The following is a 17,973-nucleotide window of genomic DNA, read 5'->3' as shown; positions in this document are numbered from 1 at the left end:
TTTTTTTTTTTATATGAGAGTTGAAGTCGGTTTTATTTTGCTAAAAATTTACTTGTTACTTCATACTTTGCTTCGGTCATCACTTCCGTATCTGTAGAGCTCAAGAGCATCAACTAAATAAATACGACAGTGTTTTCTGGATCATAAAATTTTTGGAACACTTTCTCTTTGATCATTAGCGCCTCGAACAAAATGTCTAATTTCTAAAATAAACATCATGAAATCTTTGTATTTATTCAGATTCTGGTCCTTCATTAGAAATGTGCAGAAATTCTTTTATTAATCAAAATATTTTTACTATAATTCCAGGATCACGATTTACAACATGGCTACCTCAAACCTGCTATAAAAATACGAAAACTACCCATCGATACGTCGCAGTTCCCGATTTTGATTAGTAAAAGTGGCATAGAAATTGCGCTTAAAAGGAATTTCAATTAAATTAAAAAGAAAAGCTGTTAATCAGAATCATTAAAAAATGTTTGAAAATAATAAGACTTTGAACGCTAATTAGTTTTTTGTATATAATATTTAAAGTCAGGCGCCTTTCTGTGATTAATGCAAATATAAAAAAAGATCACAAATTCATTGCAAAATATAAAACGAACATTTTTAACGATAATTTAGTAAAAAGAAATTTTGCTTAAACTTGAGGTTTATTAATTGACTAAAGCTGATGCCAGATAAAACGCTTGCTTCGCTTTACGTGACAGATTCGCTTTGACAGATAAGATGAATTGTATGAAAATGCACAAAGCATGCCACATAAATCGTTGAAGCGGCAGCGCGAAGCGAAAAGATGGTCAACTCCCATCTTTTTGCGCGCTTTGACAATCAGCCGGTTTAATATTTATTTTGTTTCGTCCAAATTCGGGTTTTCATGCAGAAACATAAAACTTAATTACATTGCTGATAATTTTAAATCAAAATAATTAAAATCCACAGCAACTTTGATGAGTAAAAAAGCGGTACAACATTGTTTTCTTGGCGTTCATTGTGGCATACCTTTTGCGTCTGGCGCTTTGCTGGCAAAGTTATAAATGTCACGCAAAGCTACAAAGTTTTATCTGGCATCAGCTTAAGTGATTTAATTGTCGACAATTCAAAATAATAAAACTGACATGTGCGAAAGATTTTTGGATATTAAGTGAAAAAATATAAGGAGAAACAAATTATTAATGTTTGTTTTGCTTACAATAATAAGTGTACAATGCCTGAAATTCAGTAATCAGTATCTAGTCACTAACAGAGGCTTTTCGTGGTTAATATCGATTATAAAGTTAACATATTTTTGGTTTTTTTTTTCAAAAGTAAACTAACTTATCTTGGAACGGTAAAAAAGGCAAATTCGGATATAAAGCCTTGTCTTTTATCCTTGAGTTGGAGGGGCTGTTTCGCTAACTCTTTATAAAGTTAGCAAAGAGCCTTATATCAAAAAAATAAATTAATAAATAAAAGAACGACACAACTAATTAACGGCAAAGTTATGGGTATATGCGACATTTTTTTCTTCATGTTGTTTAAGTAAAAAAAGATTTACTTATTTATAGTTTCAAATTTAGTGAGTACTCAAAAAACACAACAAACCTCACCCAGGATTAGAGTGAAATCCGAACCCTGAAAAGAAGTGTCAAATCTTATCAGTGTTGGAATATCTACCAAGAGCTTAAATAAAATTTATTTATCATATTATATGGGAGTGAAGGATCTTGCTCTTAATAGCAAAACAAAAACACTTTTTTAGTGAAGTGTAATTTAAGAGGAAATATAAACCGATTCGCATAGTAATAAGCAAAGCACATTGAATGGGTAGCAGAAACAGCGTTGTAATTTGGATTTCTGAATTCCAAATGGTCCATGAATTTACTATAAAATGCAGAGTTGTAAGAAATTAATTCATTCTTCAATGTTAATTTTAATGTTCAAGGTCAATAATCCTCGCTCCCACCCCCACAGGATGAAAAGTTTTCCCGTACATTGACTAAATGAGTCGTGTGATATCTTAAATATCGCTCAAATGAAGTCATTGCTGTACCTACCGTGTTCCTTTTTTAGGAAAGTCCTTGTCAATTTGCCACTTTTATAATTTACCTTAATATTTATGAACTGTTTTCTTTGGGTCTTACTGCTGTACTAACGGTCGCCCCGAGCAATTTCGTCAATCGGAGGTAAGTGCAAGATCCCATTCAGGGTGTATGAGGGCGTCAGGCTATGGTGCGCTTACACAATGTTGCGGTCCCCTCGTATCCTCCATTTAGCCATATAAAAAGTAAATTCGTCTAAGATGAATATAGGGCCAAGGCAGACCAAACCCAGTGTGGGTTTCTATATATTTCAGCTGCAGCGCAATCCATTAGGTCCCGTTTGCGCAAAACAACTGCCTCTCATGAAATGATCGCGCATAATGAATTTCAATCAGATTTTATAAAATATAGCGGGTAATTTTTATTAAAAGAATTTCTTTATTATACAGGTAGCTCACTTTGCGAATTTGAACGAAATCGGTTAATAAATACGACTTTTATATGTAACTCCACTCCAGCGTCACCAAGGTGTTATCTAGAAGGCTATAATAGGACCATATATGCAGGGTTTAACCTCCGACAATGTACATTAGGGTGGTCAAAAAATGCATGTAAAATAGTAAAGTCGGAATTTCTATGCTCTCGCCCCCTAGGATTGTTCTATATCGAAAAAAAGTATACCCAATTTTTTTTTTATCTTCAAATCAAAAAACATTCAGGGGTCGCTCAAAGCGCTCAAAGTTTTCTATGTTTTTGGTATGGGAAAAGAGGAACTTTTCGTGGAAATGGTATGGAATTCTTGAAAATCAAAATTTTTTGATCGGAAGAATCTGTTTCTCTTCAAAAGATTCCCAATAATAATACCCAATTATTTTTTTAAAAATTTTTTTAGTAACTATATTTTATAGGTCCACCAAAACCTTTAGAAAATTTCAGAAAATACAATGGGGGGATAAACAAAAAATCTTCATTATTAAAAAATTGCTATATAAATAATAGGATATTGTTATTGGAAGTCTCCTGAAGAGAATCAGAGTTTTCCGATCGAAAAATATTGATTTTCAAGAATTCCATACCATTTCCACGAAAAGTTGTGGTTTTTCCCATGCAAAATACATGGAAAACTTTGAACGCTTTGAGAGACCTCTAAATATTTTTTGATTTCAAAATAAAAAATAGGGGTATACTTTTTTCGATATACTGTTCTAGGGGGTGAAAGCATTAAAATTCCGACTTTACTTATTTTGGACCACCCTGATGTACATATATGTTTCGAATGAAAAAAAATATCATCATGAAAGTTATAAATGTTTCGAATTTGCATTAACAAACTCGGTTCATAAATAGGGCTTTTATCGGGTCCGAATTTCGCAAACGCTTTTTTCATCAGCAGGTAGCTTTTACTTTGAATTTGAACGAAATCGGTTCATATATACGACTTTTATAAATAACTCGACTTTCGCGCCACCTAGCGGGTCTATTTTTGGTAAACGTATTTTCCATCATGCTGGTAGCTTACATTGTGAATTTAAAAGAAATAGGTTAGTAAATACGATTTCTAAAAATAACTCGACTCCAGCGCCACCTAGCGGGTCCATTTTTCGCACACGTATTTGTCATCATAGAGGTAGCACGCGGTTTGAATTTGAACGAAATCGGTTCATAAATACGATTTTTATAAATAACTCGACACCAGCGCCACCTAGCGAGTTTTCTGGTAGCCTATAATAGGACCGTATATGCAAGGTATAACCTCCGAAAATTTTACTGAAATCTATGCAGTTGTTTTTGAGTTAACTCCGAACAACGAAAACGGCTATTATTTTATATATATAGAAGATTATTAATACTAATATCAAACGATTGTGAGGAGCTGATGTAAAAAATAAACTATATAAATATAAAAAGTATGGCAATGGTGGAAGCTTTTCTGGTAGTCCGGCGATATTTGTGCGTAAAATATCGATATCTGATATTATCGTCAAAAAAAAAACGTATCGGAAGAATAAATATCGTCAATATCGATATAATATCAACAATCCTAGTTCTAGTGATTTTCGATAGTTTCTATCACTGTCGTATCACGCTGATAAGCTTAGTAAGATTACACTTTCCCAAAAATATCAGAATTTAGTATTAAAAGGAATAAAATAATTTTATGCCACCACATTACCCGCTCATTAAATATATTCAATCAATAAGTGTGTTTTGAAATTTTAAAAATTGAAAATTTAAGTGGCAGGATAGCTTGCTAAGTAGTTATGCAATCATAAATCAATTCACGCACATGTCAGACTGTCCAAAGTTTCCCGCGCTGCAATTTAATAATTCAGAACGTATTTAATGATATGTGGTAGAAGGGCGCATTTAACTTTCTGTACAAACGAGTACATATGTAGTATGTATGTAAGTCTGAACATTTCAGTTAAGAAATTGTCGTAGTAGATAGTACTAAGTTTAACGTATTTCCAAGAAAATTCTAGCCGCAGATGTGGGTACATAAATAGTTCATTTTGCCAAAGAAGTAGGTAAAGCAAAAAACTTTGGAAGCAACTAGTGATACGTTAACCTATTTATTGATTTAGTGTCATGGGAATTTATAGCAATTATAAACAGATAGCGCATAAATAATAAGCACTTTTTAAAGAAGAATTTAATAAAAGGAATTTCGAGAATGTTTTATGACGAGCTGTTGCAAAGGGTTAGTAGTTTAAATGTGAATATCTGATAGCTTGTACAACTTATAAACCTATTTCGAGCTTTTCTCTTAATGCTGATAATGCATAAAGTTTATATAATAAGATGGTCAGTTTATGTGTTTTCTTTAGTCTTCTCACTTAAGCCATAACTTAATAGGTATGTACATATCTCGCAGTGTTGGAAGATAACTAACTGCAAAATAACAAATTTAGACATTAACATAACACATGTCTAGTTAAATTCAAAGGCCCATAGTCATAGTCGCAAGTTAAAACTCATTCTTGTTAAAATACAGTCTTAAGTTTAGAATAGAATTTTAAATTGTGTCAATCATAGACATCTTAGAAACAGCTTTAGGTTAAGATGAGAGAGAACAGTGCTATCCATATGAAGAGAAAAAATTTACCTGGCAATATATAGAGGTATGAGTATTTTAATTAGTTCACCCTGTGTGCGCTGCGGATTTAGCTAGCCGGGAAGTCGTGGATTCGTATCCCATTGCCAGGGAATATTTTTTTTACATATTTTTTTGTTATTTAAAGTATTATTAAATTTTTTTTTTATTTAATTATAGTTGCTGTGGCATTTTTAATTAAAATTAAACTCCAAATACTTTGATTAATAACGAAATAATTATATGAAATACCATAAACACAAAAAGATAATAAAACAAAATTTTATAAAATAAAATTAAATAGTTTGTATGTTAAAAAAAAATATAAAATAAAATAAAAAAAATCTCTGCAATCGCTCGAAGTGGGGGACCGAACCTGGGTGCTATTGCGTTTAATACTTCCACAACAAAACAAAGCTTCGAACCTTATTTTACCATTTTAAAACCGCGTTCTCCTCATTTTCAAGTTAAAATTCTGTTTTTGCCATAAAATGCATTTTAAGTTGACTATAAAAGAGTTAAACTGATGATTGCAATAAAAAAACTATTTTAATCGTTAAAACCTTTTTCTAACTTCTCTATTACCTTGTTTATACTCTACGGAAGAACCGCATTAACAAAAAGTTGATTTGACTCAACACATATTTCTTTCAAGCATTTATACCTGTGTCGTTAAAGCGCGTCCGCAGAAACCGTATTGAAAAGTAAACAAAATTTGTTATTTCTATTAATAATTAATTTGCGCGGTGGACCGAAATGGAAGCGAACAACAATTCAAATTCCTTATAATAATAATTCAAATTTAGAACGGGCTGTATTAAGAAAACTAGTCTTTATTCACTTCGCGTCAAATGAGTGATGTTTTTATACCTGTTTTATAACCGATGTGAGAAATAAAAAAGCGATTTGAAAACAAATTCGAGTCAATACACTTTTAAATTTCTGAGCGTATTGAAAGTTGGTTTATGCTTCCGTTTTGAATCACAGCGAACTGGGTCCAAGCGCTTTATGTGTTGGTATACACAAAGTATATGACTACGGGCCAATCAGTTTTAAAAATCAGCAAGTTTCAAAATATTTTTTAAAATCAATTCCATTAAAAAATCACAAACCTGTGCTGCATTGAATAAAAATTAATTTCGGGACTAGTCCCACCCTGTCGGTTAAACATTAAGAATAAAACTGTCAGCTTATTATATAAATCATAAACTCGAATTTAATAAAATAAATTGTCATCTTACCTTAAATATTAACCACTAATATAGCCAACTTCGTGCATATTTTATGTAAATTAAATTTGTACATATATAACAATATCCCAGTGGGAAAATGTAATGTTCGGGAATGCAAAAAGTAATGGATAGCTCCTATAACCTACGCACGAAATGATGCAAGAATTTCTCTAAAGCAATGTCATACGAAAGCAATGTGTTGCATGTCGATTTACGAAACTATAGATTCGATACTAGAAACTATAGAAACTATAGATTTCGATTTACGAAACAGAAATGAAAAAAATAAAGTCCGTGCCACAGATTTTGACGCCGTGACCAACACTCGCCTTATATGTAAATACATATATATGTAGGTGTTCCCATCACTAACATATAACGGTACTTTGAAAATTTTTGCATATCGCAAATTTAAGCACTTTTGCACAAATTTAATTCGATTAATTTACATTTATCTATGTATATGTATGTCTGCGCCACCTACCTCTGCTGTTGTTTCTCACATTTCCTTTAGCATAGCAATAGCACTTCCGTTGAACCAATATAACTGCCGTGCCATTTCCCCGCCATTTTTGAGGCGTCTTCTTCGCATTTGCTGGTTGGTGACCGGCATCACTAAACTTTTCACTTAGAACTTTACTTCTCACTAATCACTTTGGGTTTACAACCAAAACGCAAATTTGCATATTATATTTGTATTACACTTCTTATTAATTAACTATTCACTATAATATTCACTTAAAACACATTTTCAACACACAATCTACGCACATGACATCTCCATCATCTCCCCATTGGATCACTTCACTGCACAAGAAATAAAACGGAAAAGAACAATGCCGCTCACCGTGGGAAAGCGGCGAGAAGCTAACAGGTGACGGCGCTGCTGTTCAAGGCGTCGCTGCTTAGCGTGGGAACTCGCGGGCTGCGATGGAATAGCATTGGGGAATGCAGAAGTTTGTAGCGCGCAGTCGGTAGGAACGTAAACGTCGACGTCGGTCGTTCGCGTTTCTCTTTTGCGCTCGCGTTAGTATCAGTGTTGCTTCATTCAGGATATTGTTAAAAGGGAAAATTAAGGGAACAATTACAATTCTGTAAGCGCAAATAATTAGTTTTAAATGAAAACTTTTAATTTTAATTCAAAAACCAAGCTCAAAATGTCTTAATAAAGCGTGGATACACATGCATTTATGCTGTTGAATAAAGCACTTTAACTAACTTCTCTGTTATCATATATAAATTTTACCCTCTCTTTATACAACAACGTAAAAATGGTAACACTTGCCGTTGGCAACTGTGTACGTTTGGAAATGAAACGAAATTAACAGACGAAACAAAAATCAGCGAGACAACCGCGGAGCGCTCAGTCGGTGTTTTAACTTTAAAATGAAAATAACTTTTAAATATTGAAAGCGATTGTGCTCGTGCAAGTGAAAAAATTAGTTAACTGAAATGCACTAAGTGCAAGGAAGTGCATTCCATAAAAAAGGACTTGTTCGCATAAAACAACACAACATCCGCTGCTGTAAATGCAAATTGTGTTTGAAACATTTGGAAAGTATAGAACGAGTGGGAGCGTGAACATCTGTCAGTTTGCGGTCGCGCTGCTTCTTCATTTCGTCGCCACTGTGCATTATTGTTGTTGTGTTGCGTGAAGGTTTTGTGTTGATTTTTTTGAGCCAAACACACATTTGCTGCCATTAACATTTTCGCCGTGTGTGATAAACAAATGCGGGCAGCATATTTATCTACATATATCAAATGGAATATATTTGTGTCCAAAAGTTGCGTCCTCATGTTCAATTCCAATAAAATTATTGTGCAAATTAAAGCATACGCGCTCACATCACACAGTAACAAAAGTGCCAAATTTTTTTTAACGCAACTCTGCCAAATTTTACACGGAAAACAATTCGTCCACTAAAAATAAAAAAACACAAAGCTTTTTATATAAAGTGTCCACTTTGTGCGCGCGTTCTATTCAACCATGGAAATAAACGCGCTTCCCTCTTTTGCCCGCAACTACATTCCGTTTACATGCACTAAATGAAGAGTTATAGCGATTATCATATTGGCACCCCTCCCAGCAGCACTGCAACAGCATTGGATCATCACTTGGAACAGTATAGCCCCACAGCTATTAGCTCCATTGCCAACGGCCGTCATCAGCACTCGCCAGCACAACAGCACCAGCATCAACATCACCACCTGCTGCACCAGCACGCCCAGCAGCATTTGCTCGACATCAACGACTCGCTGTCACCGCCCTCTTCAATACAACCACATACGGCTGCAGCCTCCGTTTCCGCAGCTGGAAGATTGCCACAGATGCCACACTTCGGACTTGGTGCGGGTGTAGGTGGCGCTTATGCGCAAACACCTCCCAGCCCGCCGGTGCATCACGCCGCTGGCGGTGGTATTGGTTTGTTGCCTCCTAGTTCACCACATCACCATCAACAACAGCAACAACAACATCAACAGCAGCAACATCACCTGGCGATGTTGCCACGCGGGTTGAGCGGTGCTGGGGGCGGCTGTGGCCCACTCATGTCTACAGGCCTGAATTCCAACACAGTTGGTGTACCATATCGGCCACATATTGAGGATAAAAAGTTGACACGTGATGCAATGGAGCGATACATGCGCGAACGCAACGATATGGTTATTGTGATTTTGCATGCGAAGGTAAGTGAGATTTACAATTCACTAAGTCACACATTAATTCACCTCATTTCTTAATATTTTTAGTTGCACCTTTTGTGTGAAAATTTTTTTTTAAGTTAATAGCAGAGCTTAGAATTCGCCTTTTTTGATGGCGCCTTATCGAATCCGTAGAAATGTGCAAGCTAATTTGACCGATAGTTCACGCTACATCTTTGGAAGAATAAGGCCAGGCTGAGTGATCAGAAGGCTGCACAATCTCGCAATACCTATTATACCTCTTACATTCACCTAGGCTTGTTGATGTTAAAACTCCGTAAATCAGGCGGGAGTAGAATGCTGAACTAAAGTTCTAAATTTTTCGTTGCCTACCTTTTTCTCTTTAGACGGGGAAGTCTAAGAGAGTGTTTGCATTGCGGAAAAATCCTTATCGTCTGACAACTCATTTCCCCATTAGTGAAAATATTGAGGCTTAACTACTGCCCCACTTTACGTGCAAACAGACTTCGCGTTGCATTAACATGGCTTCCGAATGAGAAGATTGTGCTAGAAGCGGTGGATAAGTCGAAAGCCTTCCAAAACCTTTGCGACTCTACTCATTCTTTTCCACAGAGTCTAAAAGAGTCACTGATACAATCTCGAGGCCAAGAAGTATTAAACATGGATGCCCAAAAGGAGTTACATTTTTCCATTATTGTTTAAATTCAAAATAATGAAGCTTTCTCAGCTATCCGCACTTCGGACAACAACTGGATGCACTAATTGTTGCACCGTGAATGCAACTATCAGAGATCAAAGTCCAGAGAAGAGGTTCGGCGTTCACGAAATTGCTGCGTTACTCTGACACAACTTCGATTTGGCTATTGTAGCAGGTTAAACTTCTGGCTATGGAGTCTCGATGACAACGTAGCCAACGTAGGTTCAGCATGTGAAGGTTCCCCGCATGAAGCTAACCATATCTTTAAAAGTTCCCTTAAGTCTACTCCACTAATATGCCTTTCCATTTGTTCAGACCTCGTCGAAAAAGGCACATTTCAAGGGACTACTCTTAGTTGAGCTTAATGACAATTATTTAAATATGAATCTAAAGCGGTTTAATTTGCCGCTATAACAACAACTATTAAATCGTCGTCTTTAATGCAAGCTTTTTGTTAAAAGTAATCGTTCTCATACAATGCCTACATACTCTGAATATAGGCCATATGAATAGCTCGACCGAATTTAATTTACTAACTCAGCCAATACCCAGCCAACCAGCGGAGTCCGCAGGGTGCACAATTAAAACTCTCTGCGATGCGCTTAGCTTCTAAGGAGGCTCCGACAAGAGTTCCAAAGGAGCATATCTGCTGGAGAAAAGTGCCTTCTCAATATACTTATACTAAAAAAGTGTGCCTTTAGGACTCCTCAAATAGTCCGAAGATAAGCTAGATGGAGTGTTTTGGGAGTGCTCCGATAATAGACCAAAAAGAGGGTTTACGGATTTTCGATATGCTCCTAATATACGTACCTATGTAATTTTTAATTTATACATACATACATAAGTATTCGAATTTTTTCACAATTTTTTTATTGAAAAAACTCGAAATTAAAGAAAATTATTTAACTTGCATACACTGCCGGCAAAAAGGGTTGGCACAGTTGCTTTTTTACAATATATGCAACAATTTTTATTTTATTATTTTTCATTCCACAACAAACAACATAAAAATATAATTTCTAAACTTTGTGCAAAACTCGCGAAAATTCAGCAAATTTTCAACTTTTTAATCAGATTTTTTAGAATTTTTTTGAGTATGTAGAGTTGTAGCTCAATCAATTTTATTGTAAGAAAGTAGAAGTTCTAATTACTACGATTTACCGTCGATTTTCGAAATTTTTTTACGCAATCTCTTCCATACCAAAAAAAAATTCGAAAATAATTTAAGTATATGGAAAAAATGCAAAACACCTTCAGCAAAAAAAATTCTCAAAAATCAATGCGATTTTTGACTAATTCCGAACTTGCATTTTTTATACCAGAATTTAATGGGCTACAAAACTGAATAAACAAGAAAATTCAAAAAAAATCTGATTAAAAAGTTGAAAATTTGCATGAATATTTATTGAATTCTCGCGAGTCTTGCACAAAGTTTAGAAATTATGATTTTTGTTGTATAATGAACCATACATTTATAAAAAATTAGCGCAAAAATATTAGAATAGAAATTGGTGTATATATTGTGCAAAATTCGCTGTGCCAATACTTTTTGCCGTGAGTGTATGTATTATTCAGAAAAAAAAAGAAAAAAAATCATGAAATAAACAAAACAAAAAATGTTCGAATTCTTTGTCAGAACCAGCAAAGTAAACCGAAAATATTTTTGTTGCATTATTACTTACTTACCTCTAAATAATTCAACAGCTTTTTTTGCGGTGTCCTTTTCGAGGTACATTCCGAAGTGACGACCCCCTTCTTGATTGAAAACTTAATTTTTTATCTTACAGACTCTGACTCTCTTTTCACTCCACATTCGGAGCGCTCCGAAAACACTCATTCGAGGTGTTGCTGTTGTAGTCCCTTATGACTCCATATTCAGAGCATTCCGAAAACGCTCCTTCCAGGTGTTGCTGTGGGAGTCCTTTTTCACTCCCTACTCGAAGCGCTCCGCATTTGGCTAGCTGGGACAATAACTCCAGCGCCACCCAGCAATGGTATTAGTTGATTTCCAAAGCAAATCACAACTCGAAGGGGTAATTCCTCCTACTAAGTACAAGCCAACGAAAGGAATAAAGGAAAGGAATGCAAAAATTAAGAAATAAACCTTGCCAATCACGCCATGTTAAAATTCTTGGAACTTACAAGAGCTCTTAACTGCATTTAAGCCTTTGGTTGACATAAGCTATATAGCCTTAATAGCCGCCGAATAGTTTTCGACAGATTTAATGCTGCACCATTTGCTAAAAAATCTACTTGTTTTTAGTTACGATGGTCTTTTTCTAAATGAGCAAATTCTTGTCTACCTCTTTATAAATTAACCAAAACCGCATGGTGCGTATTTTGAAACGGTAGGATAATGACCCCCAAAGTCAGACCAAGGAGAAGAGTGTTAGATGAGATGTTGTTGTTGTTGTTGTAGCAGCATACAAAATCCCCAAAGACTTTTTGGGGAGTGTTGCTGGAGTGACAGTCCTTGGCCAGATATAAATCTGGGTCGTTCCGGTTACGTAGACCCGACTGTCGTGGGTGAATACGAAAAGGGATCCAGATCCATATCTGACCAAGGATTGTCACTCCAGCTGATTCCTAAAAATCTTTGGGGAGTTTTCCTTCTGTTATAATAAAAACATTATCGCAGAAAAATGTATTTTAGGGCGATAGGTTTTGGGTTGGAATTTTTTCAAAAGTTTCACTTTTCCATTACTTTCAGCTGTAATATTAAAAAGTAATTTGCATTATTACCCTAAACCACATTTCAAATATCTAATATGTATCTCAATAAAAAAAAAAACTTTAAAGTTTAATTCAGTAATTAACTTTATGTAACAAACCAAACGCCTTCGAACTTCACAAAACACAATGCAGCACAATTAATTTCATTTCATGCCTCATCATCCATCCGCTCCAATCAAATCTGAATCATAACTTGAAATCATACAAAAAAAAAAAAAAATAAACAAATTAAAACAACCGCAACAAAGCAATTAGCGACAAAAATTTGCAACCAAAATCAATCAAATGCGCAAAACTGCAACGCGACAATAATAACAATGGCAAGTAGACAAATTGAAAGCACGAAAGAAGCACTGATAGAGAATTGTAATTTTAATTTTCATTAATTAAATTCAATTATTTGATTGCGTTTTTTAATGTTGCACCGCAAGGCGGCGGCAAAAGCAGCAGCCGCAACAACGGCGACAATCTTACAATTTTTGTAAGCAGCCGAGTGTGAAGGATGTGGCCGCAACAAGTGTTGCCGCGTTGCAGCGGCAACGATAATCAATCCGCAGTTAGCACCCAGACAAGGGCCAGGCCAGGTCGTTTCTAATCGCCCATTGACAAAGGCAGCGCCGCACTTTTGGCGGCTATTGACGGCTGCTAGGCGGTGAGCGACTTGTGGTCTACTTGTTAGACGACGATTGCTTGGCTGATTAGCGACAATTCGTGCAACCGCAACTCAAAATAAAATTCTTGCTGCATTACTTTATTATTGTAGCTTTGTGTGTTGTTGTTGGTTAATACACATTTCCTTTGGGCGCACCGTCCGAGACTGCCAACCGCCGAGCGCCAGGTATGCGCTCTAATAGAAATTTGAATGAACTGTGTAATTTAATAGCATTGATCGTTTTGCAAAAGCATTTTTTCGCATTATTTGCCTGCCTATTGTTATTGTTGTTTTTTCGCCATTCAAATGTAAAACCGCGCGGTGATCGCATTTTTTCTGCAATTATCGATTTGCAATTATTTCTGTTTGTCAATTTGAAATTCTTGTGGTTTTCGCTAATAAAAAAATGCAATGCAACAAATAAATTCTTTGTAAACTTTATTTATTTTAAGATTTCAATCATATTCAGTTATAAATTTTTTCTCTCTTTTTTTCATGCCGCAGGTCGCCCAAAAGTCCTACGGCAATGAGAAGCGCTTCTTTTGCCCGCCACCATGTATTTACCTCTTTGGCAGCGGTTGGCGCCGCCGCTACGAGGAAATGTTGCAAAAGGGCGAGGGCGAACATTGTGCGCAACTATGCGCCTTCATCGGCATCGGTAGCTCGGATCAGGATATGCAACAGCTCGATTTGAATGGCAAGCAATATTGTGCCGCCAAGACGCTATTCATTTCCGATTCGGATAAGCGCAAACATTTCATGTTGTCGGTGAAAATGTTCTATGGCAATGGCCATGACATCGGCGTATTCAATTCGAAGCGCATCAAAGTCATATCGAAGCCATCGAAAAAGAAGCAATCGCTGAAGAATGCCGATCTATGCATAGCTAGCGGCACCAATGTGGCGCTTTTCAATCGGCTGCGCTCACAAACGGTGTCGACGCGTTACCTGCACGTGGAGAATGGACACTTTCATGCGTCGTCGACGCAATGGGGCGCCTTCACGATACACTTGCTGGACGACAATGAGTCGGAATCGGAAGAGTTTCAGGTGGGTAGCTTAAGTGGATTTTTTTATTCCACTTCCTTTATCCCTGTATGTATGTATGTAAATATTTATTCTCTTTCAACCAGGTGCGCGATGGCTATATTCATTATGGCGCGACGGTGAAGCTTGTTTGCTCGGTGACAGGCATGGCGCTGCCGCGTCTCATCATACGCAAAGTGGACAAGCAAATGGCATTATTGGAGGCGGACGATCCAGTGTCACAGCTTCACAAATGTGCCTTCTACATGAAGGACACGGATCATATGTATCTGTGCTTGTCGCAGGAGAAAATTATACAATTCCAGGCGACGCCCTGTCCGAAAGAACCAAATAAGGAGATGATTAACGATGGCGCCTGCTGGACAATCATCTCCACAGACAAAGCTGAATATCAGTTCTACGAAGGCATGGGTCCTGTGGGGTGAGTAGGAAGGGATTTTTTTTTTGTTGCTTGTTCATTTATTTTCAAGATTTCTACGAGCCAATTCTTCAACAAGTACCAAGCAAATTAGGCCAAAGCTATACTAGCAATTTAATGACTTTATTTGCAACTGCATATTGCCTGCGCAAATATTATTTGATTCTATTCTTATAAAAAAAAATGTTATCCTTCAACAGCTCGCCCGTCACCCCTGTGCCAATCGTGAATTCGCTCAACTTGAATGGCGGCGGCGATGTGGCCATGCTAGAACTGAGCGGTGACAACTTTACGCCGCACCTACAAGTCTGGTTCGGCGATGTGGAAGCGGAAACAATGTACCGCTGCACAGAGACGCTGTTGTGTGTGGTGCCGGAGATTTCGCAATTTCGTGGTGAATGGTTGTGGGTAAGTTTCAAATATTAACCAAAACAAGAAGTAGTCCAAAAATATGTTTATACTAAAACTCTGAAATAGTCGACTTTAAAACCAGTTTAAAAGAATTCAAACCTCACAAACCCCATTTTTCAAATTTGAAATTCATCTCCCAACCAGGTTCGCCAGCCCACACAGGTACCCATTTCGTTGGTGCGCAATGATGGCATCATCTATGCGACGGGCTTAACGTTCACCTACACACCGGAGCCTGGTCCGCGGCCGCACTGTACACAAGCAGAGGATGTAATGCGTACGCGGAATGCAACAACGACGACCAGCAATAATAACGGTGGCGTTGTCGGTGCACTCACTGGCAACAATAACAATTTGAGTAGCTTGAGTAGCAACAATAACAGTACAGCGCATTCACCCAGCGACGGTAGTGGTGGCGGTGGCGGCAGTGGTGGTGGTGGTAACAGCACAGGGGTGAATGCCAATCATCAAATGCACCAAGCATTGCCGTCCATGAATGAAGTGCAATGGAATACACACGGCGGCGGTGGCGGACTCTCCTGAGTGATGGCGGCTACACAAACCGTATGGCCAGCAGCTGCCGCGCAGTTGTATTGTTTTTGGCATGAGTGTAAGGTGTGGCTCTAGTGGGGTGGCGGACATAAATGCTAATGCTAAAGCTTAAGTGAAAACATAGTAAATTATACGCGATCATGCTGCTATTTTTTGTGCGTTTGAATGCGTTTAGTTTTTTGTTTTTGTGAAATCATACAAAAACTATTAGTCGTTGTGTATTTATTTTGAAATACGCAATTTATATGGATATATATAGAAATTATTTTATACTTTCACGCACACATGCATACCAATTTAGTTACTACAAAACTGCAAAACTTTCATTCCTGCAAGCATTGCAAATATTTTTCTCGAAACTATAAGCTGTCAATATCAGGGATAAGTTTTTCACTAAAAGCATTAAATAAGAAAAAATATATCGTATTTTGCTATAGTCCCTGTAGACAATTTAAATAATATCCGAAATGAACAAATCAACAATTATACAAAACTTTTATACGAAGAATGTTATGCTGAGCACATAATAAACTGGAAACTAAAAGAAAAAATTTTAAAAACAAAAATACTTTACACTGATTTAGTCATGTAAGCTAAATAGACTTAATTTAGCCGCTAAACAAGTGCATTTGTACATATAATTCAGTTTATCATCGCATACAGCTAGAACAAAATATATATTTTTAGATACAAATCTCAATGAAATTGTGGACACAAACGGACCGAGACCGTCGAAGACATATGCCTGCAACTGTATTTGCATAGTATTAAGCAAACAGAAAGGAAAATATTAGCATTTTAGCCGACATTTGTTTTTTTTTTTTTTTTAATGAACGCATACATATTATGATCTATATGTATACATATTTTATATGGTAAGATATTTATATACATACATATACATATATTTCTACATTATCTATACTATATACGAAGGGTACGTGGACGTTTGCAGACGTACATTAAATTCAACAAAACAGGAATAATCAAATATTGTAGTTAAACAGAAAATAGTAATATAATTTAGAGTTAAGCAAATTTAAAAAAAAGACAAATTGTAAACTAAGAAAAAAAATAGTTTAAGTAAGCAACTGAAACATTACCAGAGATAAATAAATTATTTTGTAACAAAACAGTTTTGCTAAAGCAATGTGTTAATATTTTTGGAGTAGCAGCTGCATTTGTGGACTTTTTTTTTGAAGGGGAAGAAGGTAAAAATGTTTAAACATTCATGAAACATCTTATATTCTTAAATGAATAACAGCGAGAAATGTAAAATATATGGCTAACTGCCCGTAAACCCTTTAACTGCTGACGCTTCATAGTACTTAGTTGGGGGTAAACCCGAGTCATTTCGTAGCATAGAACCGACTGTCTCTTGCATATACGGTTATCTCTCACAGACCGTATCAGTTTCTTCACTGGACGGTACGTAACACTTGGCTTTATGAAATTAACGACGTACCTTTTTACAACTTGGATGTAGGAGATCAAACTGAGCCTCGGTATATGGATAGACAAAACAAAATTTTAGGTGCTGCTTTTGGCAGCTTGCGCTTCTTCTCTGCGCAGACAACCGAAATCGTTAGAAAAGTACGGAGCAGTAACATGGTCCTGCATCGTTTGTTGTTGTAATAGACGAAGTTGCAGTGGACGAAGCTTCAGATCTGTTAGGACTGCCACTTGCTGTGTCCTGAAGCCGCCTGGGCTTCATGTGCATAGCGAGGACCTATTCCTCCCAGTAGGTATGCTACTGTTGGAAATGTATCCAGGACCCGAATCGTGACATTCGTGATCGAGTGATTTCTCGTTTCGCATCTAAGTTATGCATAACTCAGCCTTTGGAGCTAGGAAAACTGAGGACTGTACGAAATAAGCCACTTACAAATCAACTGGCCGCTCTGTTATAAATAATGCAGCGCCAGGTTGCTCAGTAAGAGCCAGCCCACGGGGTTCCACTCCCACTCACCTGTATTCGGCCCATTTTTAGCATGAAATATTTTTGGATCATATCCCAGAATAAAGTGGCGTTCTAAATAAACGAGTGAGCACTGTTTGCACCCGATGTGGCAATCATTTGCCGGCATGCGAACAAGGTCCTAAGAAGCCTAAACATCTAAGTGCTCATACTGAACACTGGCACCGGAGGAGAAGTACTAGCCTAGTTCTTTAGCCTCAAATTCTCCAAGTTGGAAGATGAAGATGAGCAACTCTGCGCCGAACTGGGATCGAATCGTAACAGTCTTGAACGAGCAACTCGTCACGCAAAAATGCATATTTCGAATTATAACTGTCGTGAACGTACCGCTCGTCTCGTATACCGAATAACGAGACCAGCATTCCAGGAAGGTTCCGCAATCTGACTATACGAGGTATGTATAGCAATTACGCTGCTGAAAAAAGAACAAAGCTGCTGGAGCTGACAGCTTGCCAGCTGAGCCATTCAAGTATG

General features: G+C 36.8%; 2 protein-coding genes across 2 annotated transcripts in view; both read left to right on the top strand.

Annotated features, from left to right (window-relative positions):
* The window catches only part of LOC108380829 (uncharacterized), a 4,863-nt gene extending 4,198 nt beyond the window's left edge, over window positions 1–665 (top strand). The window contains exon 2 of the mRNA XM_017637232.1: window positions 310–665. Within this exon, the coding sequence (XP_017492721.1) occupies window positions 310–441 (132 nt within the window). The 3' untranslated portion in view covers window positions 442–665. The remainder of the gene's footprint in view (window positions 1–309) is intronic.
* A 6,853-nt stretch (window positions 666–7,518) lies between these two features.
* Su(H) (recombining binding protein suppressor of hairless) lies at window positions 7,519–16,623 on the top strand. Its single transcript, XM_017637129.1, has 5 exons — window positions 7,519–9,035; window positions 13,598–14,143; window positions 14,227–14,561; window positions 14,759–14,966; window positions 15,114–16,623. Exons 1-5 carry the CDS (start codon window positions 8,397–8,399, stop codon window positions 15,510–15,512), a joined length of 2,127 nt encoding a protein of 708 aa, XP_017492618.1. The 5' UTR covers window positions 7,519–8,396; the 3' UTR covers window positions 15,513–16,623.
* The last annotated feature ends 1,350 nt before the right edge of the window (window positions 16,624–17,973 follow it).

This window comes from Rhagoletis zephyria, unplaced genomic scaffold (genome assembly GCF_001687245.7).
Source record: "Rhagoletis zephyria isolate East Lansing unplaced genomic scaffold, Rhagoletis_zephyria_1.1 Rzeph_scaffold_00128, whole genome shotgun sequence".
NCBI lineage: Eukaryota > Metazoa > Arthropoda > Insecta > Diptera > Tephritidae > Rhagoletis > Rhagoletis zephyria.
The sequence above is the reverse complement of the archived record's forward strand: the minus strand, read 5'-3'. Positions and strand labels throughout refer to the sequence as shown.